The sequence below is a fragment of the Balaenoptera ricei genome, chromosome 20 (genome assembly GCF_028023285.1).
Source record: "Balaenoptera ricei isolate mBalRic1 chromosome 20, mBalRic1.hap2, whole genome shotgun sequence".
Taxonomy (NCBI): Eukaryota; Metazoa; Chordata; class Mammalia; order Artiodactyla; family Balaenopteridae; genus Balaenoptera; species Balaenoptera ricei.
Window position 1 is genome coordinate 58,541,519 of NC_082658.1, and position 17,815 is coordinate 58,559,333.

General features: G+C 43.0%; 1 protein-coding gene across 1 annotated transcript in view; it reads left to right on the forward strand.

Moving 5' to 3' along the window:
* The window catches only part of DNAH9 (dynein axonemal heavy chain 9), a 301,984-nt gene that overhangs the window by 126,339 nt on the left and 157,830 nt on the right, over nucleotides 1–17,815 (forward strand). The window contains exons 29-32 of the mRNA XM_059908564.1: nucleotides 798–955; nucleotides 3,449–3,587; nucleotides 6,200–6,487; nucleotides 14,661–14,871. Of these exons, the coding sequence (XP_059764547.1) occupies nucleotides 798–955; nucleotides 3,449–3,587; nucleotides 6,200–6,487; nucleotides 14,661–14,871 (796 nt within the window). The remainder of the gene's footprint in view (nucleotides 1–797; nucleotides 956–3,448; nucleotides 3,588–6,199; nucleotides 6,488–14,660; nucleotides 14,872–17,815) is intronic.

Below are 17,815 nucleotides of genomic sequence, written 5' to 3' on the forward strand. Positions count from 1 at the left end.
TAGCCCCTGGGGACCTGACCCAGCCTCCCTTTGCTTTGTCCTCCCCTCCTCACCATACGCTCCATCCCTACCGGAGTCGCCTGTGTTTTCCAGGTCTGTTCTAGAGATGTAGACGGGGGAGTAGCCGAGAGGGTTAGATCCAGATGAGGGCACACTGCAGTGATGGCGGCGGTCACATCAAGAGTTCCCATGTTAGCTGCTATTTTTGAGCGTTTTCTGTGTGCTAAACTCCTTGCAGACTTTATTTCATTTACTCCTTAGAACAAGCCTAGGGGGTAGGTCCTAGCGTTCTCTCCATCGTGTAGCAGCTAAGAGCCCAGGCTCCGGAATCCACGCGCCTGGATTCAGAGGCAGACGCCAGCACTTAGCAGCCGTGTAGGGCTCAGCAAACTACTCCACCTCTGGGTGCTTACAGTTCTTTATGGAGAAAGGGGACGATGGTACTAAAGAGCCCCGGCTCAGAGCATCCTGGTGAGGGTCACATGACGTAATACAGAACAGTGCTCAAGACAGTGGTCAGTGTGGAGAGGACTGGCGGTCAGAGTTGTCTGCTGTTCACCCCCAACCTCTTAGGCACCATGTGATAAGCGTGGATATGGGGATACGGGTGGCCAGATTTCTTGTGGACATGCACCCAGTGCCCATCGGTAAAGAGCCCAGGGTGCAGTCGCCAGTCCTGTCCTTCCGTGAAGGGGGGCCCAGAGCAAGTGTTTGTGTTGTGTGACCACAGGGTCCCAGCCTTAGCTACCACTCCGCCTCTGGTACGCAGAAGGAGCATTTTCCGACTTGTTCACCAGGTAAAAAGCATTCAAGATGCAATTCGAGATAAGAAGCAGCGGTTCAGCTTCCTTGGAGAGGAGATTAGCCTGAACCCTTCTGTGGGCATCTTCATCACCATGAACCCAGGCTACGCCGGCCGCACGGAGCTTCCGGAAAACCTCAAGGCTCTGTTCAGGTGAGCGTCTGCCCCGTGCAAGGGCCCCAGAGAGAAGCTTCTTTTATTTTTTCCACTGAAAATGTATGACATATATATTAAAAGAAATGTGGAACATATAAAAAGGTAGATTTCACAAAACCACGTTTAATGCCATCACCAGTAAAATTATTTTTTGCTTAATTGTGTTCTTTTCTTTACAGGCATATAAAGTCATGCATTTGTAGTCTACGTGTGTGGTCTACACACAGTTTTGTATTGTTTTGTTTTTTCATTTCATAGTCTATCATAATCCTATCATAAATGGTTTCTTCTTCTGTTAGGTATTCTTAAGAAATCTCATTTCATGACTGCATTTTATTCTATCAAATGCATGGTCCGCAATGTAGTTAACTAGTCCACAGTAGTTAAATATAACAGTTAAAATAAATTTATTCATCATGGTATAATATACATAAGTATTTTTTTTGTATGCATGATTATTTTCTTCGGCTAGCTTCCCAGGAATGGAATCACTGAATTAACAGGGAGGAACATTTTTAAGGCTCTTGATACACATTACCAAATTGCTTTCTACAAAGAGCTGTGCTGAATGACCGTCTCACAGGTGATACATGATAGCACCTCTTTTATTTTACCTTTGCCACCAGTGGATATGCCACGCTTTTAAATCTTCTTTATTGAGATAAGAAAACACAAAAGCATTTCCTAGCAGGGGCTGGAGTCTTCGTTCTTTTTTCAGAAAAGAGAAGTCAGCCCAACAAAGAGAAAGCTGAAAGATCCTTCATGGCTTCTGATTGTCTGTCTACTGAACTGGTACCCGAGAGAGAGAGGCCGTGAGAGCGAAAACAAAGCTGTCTGTCTCGTCTTTGGACTGAGACCCAGCGCTCTCTGTTGGGGACATGGAGGCCCAGGAGGCCACTGGAAAGCTCCCTGTGTCCTTCAGTCCCCCACTTTCAGTGCTCCAGGGGTGGGCCGGTACCTCCTCCTTCAGGCAGATCCCCTCCTTAACCAAGAATGTCAGCAGGCTGTGGGAACTGGTGCCACAGAGTACTATACTGATCACTATTTGCTTATGCAAAGTATTTATTAAATAAACTGTGTGCTATGAACAATACTGGACAGGGGTTATCACCCTGATAAGAATTATTCCTTACATTTTTTCCTCTGAATTTAAAGGGAACATATACCCATAGAAGAAAATTTGGGGGAAAAACAGAAAAGTACTTGTAAAAATAATAAATACATCTACTTTCACATTTAACTCTCACAAAAACCCTATGAGGTAGATACTATTAGGATCCCCCTTTGAACTGTGAGAAAACAGATTCAGCAGATTGCCCAGGGTGGTAACCGTAGTTACTAAGGTTAGCTAGTAACCCAATTAGTAAGCAGCAGAACTAGAGTTTGAACCTAGGCAGTCTGATTCCAGACTCTGCTCCGCCCACCCCAGTCCTATCATCCAGAGAAAGCCAGTGTGACCCCTTGCCACCTGCCTTCCAGTATTGTGGGGGAAGAGTATTTCTTTTTCAAACTTGGGATGGACTCTATAGAGTTTAGTACCCTGCCTTCATTAATTAATGTTTTCCTGTGTCATTAAATCGTTTTTCTTCTACAGCATTATTTTTCACAGCTGCATTGCACTCCGTTGTACGGATGCATATTTAACCTTATTTTAGGTTACAAATTAATTTTGAGAATCTAAGTATTTGCTTGCTCCTTTGAATTTGAATGCAATTTAAAATAATGTAAAGAAAAAATGTACTTGAATGATATGTTTTTGAAAATTTTATATCAGTGTAGGGAAAATGCAATTAAAGAAACGTAACAACTTTAGTCTCCTATCACATACCTAATGAATTAATTTTAAAATTAACTAATTTTAAAATAAAATGTTTCTAGACCTTGAGGGGAAAAAAAATCACAATAAATCCTTATATATAGACAAAAATCCCCTTCTATATTCTCATATTTACCATTTTGTGGCAAAGTGGGGTTCATAGGTGCCTACCTCAGACCTCAGCATTAGGTATTGACATTTGTATGCAAATAAGCATAGAATAAGTTTGATCATCTAGACTTGGAGGAGACAAGTTTTGAGGAGGAGAAATAGATTCTCATTTTCTTGCAGATAACAAGAGAGACTCTATTCCTCAACCTTAGCCCCTAATCTATGATAGAGGATCACTAATTGGTAATCTGCTAATTACTGAGGCTTTACTAATCTGTGCCTTGTATAAGGCACACTGGACCCAAGTTACAAGGCTTGCATTGTAGCCCCACCTCTGTCCCCATCTGCTCACATCATCCATCACCTTCAGCAAGAGAGTTTACTCCCTTTATCCTTACTAACTCATCTTAACATTGAAAGTCTTCAATGAAATAATTGCTTAGGTCTCAGTTTTCACACTCACACATGCCTCCGTCCGTGATCTCAGCCAGTGTCTCTTGTCTTACAAGCTCCCCTCCACTGCGTGGTTGGGACTGTCTCAGCCCTCTGTCTCCCTTACACAGGCCTTGCGCGATGGTCGTTCCAGACTTTGAGTTGATCTGTGAAATCATGCTTGTGGCAGAAGGATTCATTGAAGCACGGTTACTAGCCAGGAAGTTCATCACCCTTTACGAGTTGTGCAAAGAGCTTCTCTCCAAACAGGTACAATCCCTGGTTAGACCAGGCGACCGGTTGCGTGTGATTGTCCCAGCTCTGGACAGGTTCTGGGGCCAGTGTGTTAGGGAAACATTAGAACCTTCTCATAGAGAGTCACTGTGCCCATAAGCATATTAAACGCTCTAGAAACATCTATAATAAAGATTCATGTTCATTTTCTTAGCCCAGCATTAAAAAAAAAACAATTTGACCACAGAACTCCCTTTTTAATAGAATACTTAGCAGCACCTCATAGATGACCAGTGTCCCATGAGAAACATTGCAGTGGCGAATGAAAGCCCTTGGAGGGAGTGGTCTGTACCTGAAGGAACGAGAGATGGGAGGAAGGTTGGGGAGAGAGAGTCAGGCATTAAGCAGTACCACGCTGCTCATTGCTGCTGGTCCTTAAGTGTGGCTTCTGCCCAGGGCCGGTCCCCTCCCAAGAAGAGACCTTACAACATGACCCAGAGCCTCCAAGGTTTATGCCTTAGATGGAGAATTTCTTGGTGTCACGGACAGCCAATCAAGCTTCCTGGGCGTCCGCAATGAGTTTCTCTTCCCTTTGGGGTGTTTACTTGGATCACCTTTGCTGCCACAAAGTGAGCTCTCTCAGTCCTGTGAAATCTGTCCAAAATGGATTTAGGTAAAAAAAAAAAAAAAAAAGCCACCTGCCCTGTTTTCTCAACACTTCCCAGGCCCTGGCTCACTGCATCCTCTCTGTCGGTCCTCAGCCAGCATTGGCTGCAGCCCAGTGACTCGCTTTCCCGTCTCGATCCCAGACTTCTCTGTTGAACTCAAAGCCTGTATATTCAGTGGTCTATGCCACAGGTCCCCTGATTGTCTAAAATGCACCTCCAGCTCAGTATCTAAAGCCAGTGGTCCTGCCAGCTCCACCGCAGGCCCACTGCTGCATTCAGGGCTTCAGGAGAACAATCGCTTACTCACTTGCTGATTCTGGAAGCCTGGAGTTATCCTTGACACCTTCCTCTTCCTCAGCCCCACATCTAATCATGAATGAACGGCTGTTCTTTCTACCCTGTGGATATTTCTCAAATACTTCTTATTTTCTTTCTACCACTTTTGTTGCAAGCACCCATGTCTCTTGCTTGGAAGTTCCTCTCTACTAGTTTCTCCACCTCTACCCCAGTCCTTCATGTCTATTCTTTAGCTACCAGCTGGAGGGGTCATTTAAAAATGGTCCTCACTGTACTTAGGATAAAGACCAGCGTCCTTATCACTGTCTGCAAAAGACCACGTGCGGCCCCATCTCCTGCCTCTTCCGAGGCGCCAGGTCATAGCCCTCCCCGGGGTGTGCTCCTGCACCTACGCTGCTCTTTGAGTTCAGTGTACGATGAAGGCGAAGGACACGGTGGGTGCGCCTGGGCTAAGGATCAGATTTCCCTGAAGAAACAATATCGAGGAAGACCTGAGGGGACTTCCCTGGAGGCACAGTGGTTAAGAATCTGCCTGCCAATGCAGGGGACACGGGTTCGAGCCCTGGTCCGAGAAGATCCCACATGCCGTGAAGCAGCTAAGCCTGTGCGCCACAACTACTGAGCCTGTGCTCTAGAGCCCGTGAGCCTCAACTACTGAGCCTGTGCTCTAGAGCCCCAGAGCCGCAACTACTGAGCCCGCGTGCCACAACTACTGAAGCCTGTGTGCCTAGAGTCCGTGCTCTGCAACAAGAGAAGCCACCACAATGAGAAGCCCGCACACCACAACGAAGAGTAGCCCCTGCTCGCCTCAACTAGAGAAAGCCCAAGTGCAGCAATGAAGACCCAGCGCAGCCAAAAATAAATAAATAAATAAATAAAAAGTTGAAAGAAAAGGAAGACCTGGGATCCAGTCAAGCACAGATGAGGAAGAAGTGCAGTCAAAGCCAGAAGGAACGGGATGTCCCCAGCCTCAGGAGTGGGGACCTGAGTCAGTTTTATGTTTCTGCGTTCCCTGCACACTGAATTGTCCTCTGTAGCATGCATCACAGCTCTAATTAAATAACGACCTGCTGTGAAGCAAGTAGCAGAGCTGGGACTTGAACCGAGGTCTGTCTGAGCTCAGAGTCTGTGCTCTGAACTGCACGCTGCACCCCTTCCTCACCACTCCACTCCGAGCCCTGGTGTCAGCAGTACGCTCCACCCTCCCACGAGCCTACTCTCAGAACTTGTGACTTCTGGGTTCCTCCTTTGACAAAAATTTTAAGGAACTTTTTTTTTCTCCTTTTCTCAGAGTTTGAAGGCCTCTTTGAGGCAAGTACGCTCACCTTCGGCCATCTCTGAGAACTAACACATCTCCCTCCTTGACAACCCTTCCACCCTCTGAATGTTCAAGGAGTAGCCAGATAGGTTTGGAAGCGGTCTGTTTAACCTCCCTGACCCCCACCCCCCCATATGCTCTGTGTCTCCTTTGTCGTCGTAACAGCCAGAAAAGTAACTAATGTCAGACCAGGAACTAGGATCCTGGATCATGATCTACTATGTCGTTAATCTTTTCCTTTGCCTCTGCCTTGGCCTCAAAAATGACCTAGTACTGGTGTGCTGTCTAATTCTGCAGACACTAGCCCGAGCCCATAGGGTTGTGCATCCCAGCAGCTCTGGTCTAACCCTGCTGCCTTCCCGCAGGATCACTATGACTGGGGCCTGAGGGCCATCAAGTCTGTGCTGGTGGTGGCGGGATCCCTGAAGCGAGGAGATCCTGACCGGCCCGAGGACCAAGTCCTGATGCGCTGCCTGCGAGACTTCAACGTCCCCAAGATTGTGACAGACGACATACCCGTGTTCATGGGCCTGATCGGGGACCTGTTTCCCGCCCTGAATGTCCCTCGGAGGAGAGACCTCGACTTCGAAGCTTTGGTTAGGAAGGCTGTGGTGGAGCTGGAGCTCCAGGCTGAGGACAACTTTGTGCTCAAGGTACAGGGTTTTCCCTCCCGACATTTTTTTGTCTCTTAATTCTTTTCTTGGACAATGGATTACACTTCATCCTTAATCCAAAGTGTAGCTTTAGAGGTACAGATACTTACTGACTTTGCGATAACTCAGTTCATCTCAGTAGCTCTTTATTGGGACATCCACAGTGTGGAATGTGTGGTGAGGAATGCAAAAGAAGGACAAAGCCCCTACCGTCAGGGGGTTCACGTTCTCATGGGAGGAGTGAGACAGGGGCTTTGCTATAGCACGTGTTCCTTTCATGTGAATTACTTCATGCACCATTATACAGGAATGACAGTCAGGTAAAGTGGAAGCTGTGTTGGTTCATGTGCATTTTTCTGATCTTGAAAATGCTTTGAAGTGGTCAGGGGCAAGCTTTACACAATTAAAGAAAAACCTGAGGGTGGTAGATAGAATAATTCCTCCCCCTACCCCGCCAAAGATGTCCACATCCTAATCCCCAGAATCTGTGAACGTGTTACATTACGTGGCAAGGAGGGATTAAGGTCGCAGATGGCATTAAGGTTGCTAATCAGCTGGCCCAGCTGTGGGGAGATGATCCGGGTTTATCCAGGTGGCCCAGTAGAATCACGACGGTCTTTCTAAGTGAGAGAGGGAGACAGAGAGTGTCACCACAGAGGAAGGCTCAACCAGCCACTGCTGGTTTTGAGGGTGGAGGACGGGGCCATGAGCCAGGGAGTGTGGGCAGCCCCTAGACGCTAGAAAAGGCAAGAGAACCGACCCCCGCCCCACACACACACAGAGCTTTCAGAAGGAATCAGCCCTCAACACCTTGATTTGAGCCCAATAAGACTTCTGACCACCCAAACTGTAAGATAATAAATTTGTGTCATTTTAAGACATTAAGTCTGCAGTAATTTGTTACAGCCATAGAAAATGAATACATTTAGCAATAGACATAGACCTTAAGAAAGAAAACCTGAAACTTTAGTGCAAGTATAGCTAGTCTCATGGCTGTAGGAACCATGGAGGTTTGTGCTGTTTTCTGGGGAGGCTCAGGGTGGGTGAAGTCACTTCCTCATGTGTTTAAACAGTGGATTAGTGAAGAAGGCTCCATCTACATCCGATCTTTAGTTCTTTATTAGAAATTCACACACCCGTGATCTGCCTCTTGAAGAAAGAAGCACAGGCCCCCAGATTTAAGGTTTCAGAGGATAAACGGACATGAGGTAGGTTGCAAATGCTCTAGTGACTTCCCTGTGCCAGTGTTTTTATTGGGATTAGGATGCACTGTTGAGCTTTGAGGGCTTTGGATACAACATTCTGTACATTTTGAGTGGTCTGCGCAATCTTGTTTTTCCATGAGTCTGTTTGCAGAAGGTAACATTTTTAGGATGTATCGATGTTGTTACAGTAGAAGTGCCTGCACACAAATAACTAAACCTGGAAGGAGGATGTGACAGGTGCCACAAGAGAGGGTCCTGGAATACAGGGATAAGGACAGAATTTTTTTTTCCTGTACTATTACTTCTCCAGGATATGCCACCAAGCTGCTTCACAGGAGAGAAAGTGCTCCCCCTTGAGGAACTTACAGACTGGGGGCTGGTTCCTTCTCCACTCCAGGTGGGGTTTCTAGCACACAGTACTTGCATTGGTTGAGATTAAGCTCTGGCTACAGATAAACAGAACTGGTGTCTGCTTTCATTTCTGAGATTACATTTTACAGAGAAAGCAAAGCATCACCTGGTTCTTTGCAGCTGTGATTGGTTTTGCCCGTGGAGCAACCCCCACTCCCAACCTCTCTCCTCTCAAGTTTAGTAGATAGACTTTTTAAAGGTAGAGATGGGCAGGAAGGCCTCCCAGATAGAGGGAAGAGGGTCAGCCGAGGGTAGACGGGGAGACACAGAGATTGTACAAGCCACAGCAAGAAGTCCAGTGTGGCTAGAGAAAAAGGTATTGGGGTGGGGGAGGGGGAGGGAACAATAGGACCTGAAAGATAATAGGCGGCCCTGTTATAGAGGGCTTTGGATGCCAGATGAGGGGTTTCCTCTGAAAGGCTCTGATCCTGAGGGGCACCCTCACCCCAGAGATGAGTTAATCCGATGAGGCTCCTAGGATGCAGGCCCTGAGGCTGACATCTTAGAATCAGGACAGTCCACATCTTCCTAGCCTCTCTGAGAGTCTGCTAAGGCATACGACCCTCCTTCCCCATTTTCTGCACTTTTTTCTGCTGAGAATCTCACTCTTTCTTTCTATTTATTTGTCAGTTGCCCCACATTGTTTCCTTCTTTTTCTTCCCTTCTTTTCATAACCACTTTCTGCTCCTCTGATAAGACAGATGCCATCTACTAAAGGTTCTTGCAGTAGATGATGTTTTCTACCCACTTTTCATTTACACTGTCCACTTGAACTGTTTTCTTTGAAATATAGTTGACTTACAATGTTGTCTAATTTCTGCTGTATAGCACAGTACACTTGAACTTTTTAAAGTTAATTCATCAAAAACCTCTAGGGAAGCTCTGGTTTGAGAAGGCATCCTGCAATCTTTTAAAAGTGATAATATAATTAAAAAAAAAAAAGGAATAAGCCCATAGAAGTGTGAAAACTGGGAAGGGGATATAAGAATAAATTTCTGGAAAGATGGGAAGAGGATGAAAACAGGTTGACAGATCAAACAGAGCAGGGGGCTGCAGGCTCAAATATGCTTAGAAAGGGCTTCAGGGGAAGAGGAGCCAGGAGGCGGCCAGTCTGCCAAGCAGCACCCTGGCGAAGCTCAGGGCTTGGAGTAGGCAGGGAAGGAGGGCAGGGATGGGGAAGAGGACTGAGAACGTGGGGGGGCGCATTAAGCCGGTGGGGGAGGGCCTTAAGTCTGTTTACCCAGTCATTTTCCCACTTGGCTCCCCACACTCTTCTCCAGCACCCCCTTCTAGGCCCAGGTTCCCAAGAATGCGGACCATGCACAGCGAAGCATGTAACTGCAGCCAAAAAGAAAAGTCTAAGGGAATTTAATAAACTCTTTAGGAGGGAAACTATGACTGCTCTAAGGGTTTGAAGCCCATACTTTCTGTTTGGGCTCCTCGGCCTGAAGGCCAGCACCTGCTCACTCACCCACAGGTAGAAGAATAAAGACAAAGGCCAAGATCTGACCGGGAGCACAGACCTCCCTCTCAGTCCTCCCTGCCTGGAAGGAGACCCGCATATCAAGCCGCAGACAGCACCCACCCCAGCCTCCTAGAAAACACAGTGCAGCTCTCCGTTTAAACCTGAGACTCACCAAATACTGGAGGCAACCAACAACACAAGAGACAGACAGACCGACAGACACCCACACACAAACGCACATACACACGCAGCAACTGACTCTAGGGGAAGTTAGGAAGAGAACGTTTTAAAGTCCTAATTAGTATCCTTAAAGAAAATAAAGAAAACGAGATCCATAAAACAAGAATGAGATGCTATCAAAAAATTAAAAGAACTATTGGAGAATTGTAAAGAGCTCTTTGAAATGTAAAATTGAATCACTGGTAACACACAAAATTCAATGAGAGGATTGGAAGGTAAAGTCAAGGAAATCTCCCAGGATGAAACTATATATATATGTATGTATGTATATAACAAAGTATAATATATATAATATACACACAAAGAGAGACAGATAGTGTGAGAGTCAAGGTGACACATAGAGGATTGATCTAGGTTACGTAACGTGTTGCCAATGGGAATTCTAGAAAGAGAGCACTTGCAGAACTGGACAAACATGTGTCCAGATTGGATGGGCTCAGTCAGTACTGAACAGAGTGGATTTCAGTGGACTTATACCAAGACACGTCATAATGGAATTTCAGAAGTCATGGGTCACCAGAAAAAAATTAAAGTTTCCTGGCTGGGTGACGGATTGGGAAGGTGGTACAGGTGACCCAGGAAGGAATGAAATTCAGGATGACATCAGAACCTCTCATCAGCAATATCAGATAGTAGAGGACAAGGAAACCATTCCTTCAAAGTTCTGGGGGGAAATGATCTCAAAACTAATTACGTATCAAATTATCATTCAGGATATTTTCAAAGAGTTACAAATTTTACTATGCATGCATCCTATTTGATTAAGTTACTTGAGGACATACTATAGCAAAACGAGGATGAAAAACAAGAAAAATATCATGGGATTCAAAATTTTAAGAATCAAATAAAGGAAGTCCCTTGAATTATAGCCGTTAGCAGACCTAGAAAGCAGTCAGTCCAAATCAAGTCAGGAAGTCCATGGTCTCTAAGAAAAAGGACCTGAAAAGTAGATATATTCAAAGGAAGAATAGACAAACAAGATGAAATGTCTCATGTGTTTTATTGAAATTCTCACTTATGAGAATTAAGGCATATGTCTGTCTTAACAAAGAAAAAGGAAAGCAATTAAAGACACTAAGAGAAGGTTTTTTTTAAAGTAAGTGTGAAGCTGATATTGATCAATATATAGAGTGTAAGAAAAGAGTATCTATTTGACCTTGAATTGATGCTCAGAACATCCTCTGTCAAGTCATGACACAAGGCCCACAGAGAACGTGATGTATTCCAGGCAACTGCTTTCTTCTGTAGTGAAATATATTTACAATTGTAAAAATCTAAGCCGCTATTTGTCTTCAACTCTTAGAATCATGGAAAATAGAGAAGGTCTAAATCTAAGTATGAAACAATGTAAATATTATCAAACATGGTAATGTAAGAGTATAATGTGTCTGGCAGAAGATAGGAGATGGAAGAGAGAAGAAAAAGTAAAAGGAAGGATAGAGATACATATATATTTACCTTACAAAAGGTACTGTCAAAAGTTGATGGATTAATCACAGTCAGAGTAGAAATAACCCACTCATCAGTTGATAAATGGACAAACAAAATGTGGTATATCTATGTAATGGAATTTCATTCAGCTGTAAAGAGGAATGAAGTACTGGTACCTGCTACAGCATAGATGAGCCTTGAAAACATTGTAAGTGAAAGAGGTCATTCACAAAATATCACATGTTCTTTGAATCTGTTTTTCTGAAATGCCCAGAATAGTCAAATTTATAGAGGCAGAATGTGTATCAGGGGCTGCACAGGGATGAATTAGGGGTAGGGATGGGGAGTGACTACTGATGGGTCTGGTTTTTCCTTTTGGGCTGATGAAAACGTTCTAAAATTGGATAGAGGTGATGGTTGTATAATCCTGTGAATATGCTAAAAGCCACTGGAAAAAGGTGAATTTTATGGTATGTGAATTATGTCTCAATACAGCTGTTGAACAAAAAGAAGTTTGGAACTAGAAAGCAATTTTAAGTCTTTCTGATACCAAGGAATCAGTCAGTAGTAGTTCACGGAAAAAAAAAAAAAACACCTAGGTTTATAATACAGTCTCCATTCAGTAGCCAGAGCACCATCCACTGCCACCACCTCTCCTGTTCTCTGCCCCCTGCCCTCCTCCATTTTAATGCAATGCCCTCAGGTCAGTTCCATGCTTAAAATCTTCCAAATGCTTTCTGTTGTACTCAGAATAAAATTCCAAGTATCAATTTCTGCATATCTGCCCCTTGCTTACCTCTCTTATCTCATCTTATACTACTCCCTCTTCCTTTTTAAATTTTTTTTATTTTTTATTTTTCTGTTCTCTGAGCCCTCCAAGCTTGCTGCTGAAGTTAAGGCTTTTGCACTCACTGTCACTCTGCCTGGAATGCTCTACCACTGGTCTTCACATGGCTGACTCTTTTTCATTCATATGTTAGCTTAGATGCCAGCTCCTCAGAGACCCTTCCTGATCACTTCCCTCATTTTTATCTGGGAAGATCCTGCTTTGAGTCCCTGAAAGCTGAAAACAAGAGCCAGGATTGAGAATCTCTTTTGGGTGATTTTGGGTTTTGAATCAGAGGAGCAACAATAGCTTGGAATGGAGGAGAAAAAGATATTGATGCTATGGAAAGCAAAACTCAGTATCCCAATAAATTATCCTTCCACAATGGAAGCTAATTGTCTTGTTCCCCAAAGAGCCATTTATCAGCTACCTTTATATTACTCTCTTCATATAAGTGGTACCACTCTCCTAATTCCCTTGTTGTACAATTCTAGAATTCTTTTTAACACTCCTCTATCAATTAAATTTTTTAAAATATAGGAGTCATTTTAAATTAATTTTCTTTACTTTTTTAATTTTATTGAAGTATAGTTGATTTACAATGTCATGTTAGTTTCAGGTGTACAGCACAGTGATTCAGATACATATATCTGAATATATATATATATATACTTTCTCAGATTCTTTTCCCTTATAAGCAGTTATAAAATACTGAGTATAGTTTCCTATGCTATACAGTAGATCCTTGTTGGTTATCTGTTTTATATATAGTAGTGTAATTTTTTTAATGTAGAATAAATAAAATGTTTGGGGAAAAAACTTTCTGTTGTCCCACTACCCTGTCAACATTTTAGCACATTTCCTCTTCAGTTCACTTTCCTCAGCTATTAAGGATTTATAGTATAAAGTATGAGGAAACCTGATCTACAATAAAGTTCAAATGTTTTAGCTCATGACATGCAAGACCTTTCCTGATAGGGGTCATCCAACCTTTCCAGCCATCCTTCACATTTTTTAAAAAAAATATGTATTTATTTATTTGTTTGTTTGTCTGTTTGTTTGGTTTTGGCTGCATTGGGTCTTCGTTGCTGTGCGCGGGCTTTCTCTAGTTGCAGCGAGCGGGGGCTACTCTTCGTTGTGGTGCATAGGCTTCTCATTGCAGTGGCTTCTCTTGTGGAGCACAGGCTCTAGGCACGCGGGCTCAGTAGTTGTGGCTCTCGGGCTCTAGAGTGCGGGCTCTGTGGTTGTGGCTCTCGGGCTCCAGAGCGCAGGCTCAGTAGTTGTGGCGCACAGGCTTAGTTGCTCCGTGGCATGCGGGATCTTCCTGGACCAGGGCTCGAACCCGTGTCCCCTGCATTGGCAGGCAGATTCTTAACCACTGTGTCACCAGGGAAGTCCTCATCCTTCACATTTCCAGCAAATATTTCTTCAGCACTTGGTCTCTGCCAGATTCTCTGCTAGACACTGAAAGTAAAGAAATATCAATAAAAGCCCTGTCCTGCATGCCTTCGAGGAGCTGATAATCTAATAGGCAGACAGAAAAGTAACCATTGCAATATTGGTAAGTGCTAGGATGCAGGATGTATGTATGGGACACCTACCCCAGGCTGCAGGGTGTGTAGGGGCTGGCCAAAAGAAGGCAGGAGATGGGATCACTTCTGAACAGAAGGCACGGTGTGTTAAAGGCCCAGGCGCAGGAAAGAGAATCATTAAAGAGCTCCAAGAAATCGTCTACCTGGTATGTGTGTGCTGAGGGATGAGAGATAAAACTGGAAGCTGTTTAGGGCCAAGCTGCAAAAGGGCCTTGTAAACCAGTGTAGGGATTTGGGATTTCATCACCAAAACTATGGAGAACCACTGAAGGGACAACGTGATGGCAGTGACTTGATCAGATTTTCATTCCAGTAAGTGTACAACAGTGTAGAAAGGTGAGCCTGGAGGCAAACTAGAACAAGAGTGATGATACCTTCAATGTGACCATTGTCCTCAAGGAGCTCCTTGACTCCAGCCTCATCAAACCATCTGGCCAACCACATCATGCTCTGTCACACCACAAGCCTTTGTTTGTGCTGTTTCCTCTGCCTGGAATATCCTTCCTGTTCATCTTCTTGGCAAACTCCTACTCATCTCTGAAGCCCCAGTTCAAATGCCCCCTTCTCTGTGAAGCCTTTCGTGTTCCCTTTATCTGTACAAAATCAATTGTTTCTTCCTATCTTCTCCCATAGCTCTTAATAAATACATCAGCTATAGCAATTATCACCTTACATGATAATAATTTGTCAACATGACTTACTTCTCCATCAGACTGTGAGATGACGGAGGGCCGGAGAGTCATCTCTGAATCTCCCTCACCAGGCACACTCCCTAGCACTTTGTTGTGACTAATAATTATAGGATGGAATGAGGAATAAGCGAGTAAATGAATCATGTTGCCCCTACATTTACGACCCCATCACATCTTGCGGGGAGTTGACCTCAGGTCTTCCTGTGTTGACCTCAGGTCTCACTTCAGACACCAGTCTGGCTCACAGAAGAGCAGTTGGGACGTGGGTGAGTGACAGGCTGGTCACTCTGGCTGAATTCCATGTCTCCCAGGTGGTCCAGCTGGAGGAGCTTCTGGCTGTGCGGCACTCTGTGTTCGTGGTGGGCAGCGCGGGAACTGGCAAGTCGCAGGTGCTGAGGTCCTTGCACAAGACCTACCAGATCATGAAACGCCGCCCCGTCTGGACTGACCTCAACCCCAAAGCAGTCACCAATAATGAACTCTTTGGCATCATCAATCCGGCCACACGAGAATGGAAGGATGGTAAGAGCGGGATACGGCTAGCTCAGCCCCTTAGGCAGAAGAGAATGCAGTAGGGTGAATGCAGAGGAGGGAACACAGGGCTGATCTGTATCGGGTTAGAAAAGAAGGTGGAAAGAATCAAAGAAAGGAAACTGATTTTGGCTTGGAGGGGAACCTCAGCCCTTGGGATAGTCTCTTTCCTTGGGGACTCTTCAGCTGCCTCTTGAGAGAGGGCACCTTAAAGAGGGTAAAGCAAGGCAGGCATTCTCAGATATAGTTTTGTGATTCTGGAACGCAAGTCATGGAGTCTCTACGTTGCCTGGCAGAGGGTCTAAGACGTGGGTAGGATAGGGAAGCCCACCACTCATTCTGAAAGGAGCAGTTGAGTCTAGCATCCCTCAGAGGGTACCTCCCTATCAGCACCGCCCCAGGAGTGCTGGGGAAGCTGCTACAGAAAACTCATCTCAGGAGGATCCTAGAACCATGGTCCCTTCCACAGCAAACCCATGCTCACTCGGTGCTGACCTCAGCCTCACCTTCAAAGAATTAAAAATCACTGGTAGATGTTGGAATGTGTCTCCTGTCACTGGGAGAGAGCAGAAGAGAAAATGGAGAAAACTCTCTATGAGCCGATAGGACCTCTTTCTAAAACAAATGTGGCTTCTGGAATGAGGAAATCTCAGCTCCATCCTAACACCCCAGTGTTAGTAGTCGTCCCAATCAGGGTCAAACTGCCTGGATTCCTCTAATTTAGGACCTTCCATCAGAGGCCTAGAACAGTGGGATTTAATGAGCAGCCTCTCTAATTTTTATTTCACTATTAATGAGGCTTAATATACTTTCCTTCTTATTGGTCTTAGTAATTGGCTCGTTTGTAATTTTATTCCTCCTTATTATTTTCTTATCAGTTTGTAAGAATTTTTTTATATACCGAAGACATTAACCCTGTATCTGTTACATGCACCACTAATGGTTTTTCGCTGCCTGCCATTTGTCTACAGACACTTCATGGCATGTTTACCATGCACTTTTTAAGAAGGAAATATGTCTGTCTAGTCTTTTTAGCACCTGGAATTCCTATTTGGTTTATAACTCTTTCTAACTTTAAGCTATATAGTATCATAAATTTGGTCTAAAAGGTTCTTTTCACGTTAACATTTTTTATTCATCTAGAATTTATTTTGGGGCTTAGTATGAGGTAAGGTAGAGAATCAACTTTATTTCCTTCCAGATGGATAATTGATTGTGACAGCACCATTTATTAAGTAAACTGTCCTTTCCCTCTTAATTTAAATTCCAACTTGTCATATATGCAGTTGTCCCTTGGTATCCATGAGGGGTTGGTTCCAGGAACTCCTGTGGATACCAAAATCCATGGATGCTCAAGACCTCATATAAAATGGCATTGTATTTGCATTATCCTATGCACATCCTCCTATATACTTTAAATCATCTCTAGATTACTAATAACACCTAATACAATGTAAATGTTGTATAAATAGTTGCAAGTACAGTGTAAATGCTATATAAACAGTTGCTAGCGTGTGGCAAATTCAAGTTTTGTTTTTTGGAACTTTCTAGAATTGTTTTTTTCTGAATATTTTCGATCCATGGCCGGTTGAATCCACGGATGCGAAACTCGCAGATACAGAGGGCCAATTGTATTGACATCTGATTCTGGGTTTTCTGTTTTGTTCCACTCACCTGTTTATCTAATCCTATACTAATGTCATTCTATCTAGGTTATAATCATTTTATATCATTTTCATGTCTGATGAGGTAAATCCCTCCTCAATATTTTTCTGTAATTTCTCGGCTAGTCTTAGGCACTTCTTATTCCATGTTAAATTTAAGCTCACATAATATAATTCAAATTTTAAACAGTGTTGGAATTTTAATTAAAGTTTTATTAAATATACACATTAAATATGGAGAAATTGAAAAAGATTTATAATAATCATAAATTTGTATTCACTAAACGAGAACTTTCAAGTAAATGGAATATAACTTTTTAAAACATTTTAAGAGAACTTGATAAAAGTAGACATATAGTGGAATATATTACTACACCTTTTTCAAAATTAGAAAGATTCAGTAGACAGAAAAATAAGTATAGACATAGAAGAATTAGGAAATGCATCCATCAAACTCAGTGTAACATGCTGATATAGAACTTTGCATCTTGTAAATAGAAAATATTCCTTTCTTGGTAGGCTCATGGAACATTTCCAAAAAATTAAAGTTTAGTTGGGCACAGAAGAAATTGTAATGAATTCAAAAGTATCAATTTTCACACCACATTTGTTTGATACTAATACAATAGAATTAGAAACAAATAGCAAGAAAATGACCAAAAATAATTTTACTATTTGCAATCAAGAAACAGTAAGCCCTGGATTAAAGGGAAAATTAAATTGCAACCCCTCTTGGAAGTAATATAAAGAAGAATACTTCATACAGAAACCTCTGGGACACATCTAAAGCCAATAAGGAAAAACTCAACTCTAAATAATTACAGAAGGTAGGCTAGAAATAAAGGAAATCAGTATCCATCCTAAGAAATTATTCAAAGAGTAATAAACTAAACCTGAAGAAAACTGGGAAGAAACCAGTACAGATAAAAGCTGAAATTAGTGGGAAGGAACAAAAAAATATAGGAAGGATAAATAAATATAAATACTGGTTCTTTGTAAAGACCAATAAGTCCATTGTGAGCATGATTAATGGGGGAAAGAGAGAGTAAAAGTATGTAAGATTAGGAATTAGAAAGAAGATATAACAGTAGATATAGACAAGATTAAAATGGAAGAGACACAATTAGATGATACATATTTGAAAAACTAGAAGAAATAGATGATCCACTAGCAAAATATAATTTTAACAAAATTTACTCAATAAGAACTAACACAACATTGTAAAGCAACTATACTCCAATAAAAACTTATTGAAAAAAAGAATTAAAAAA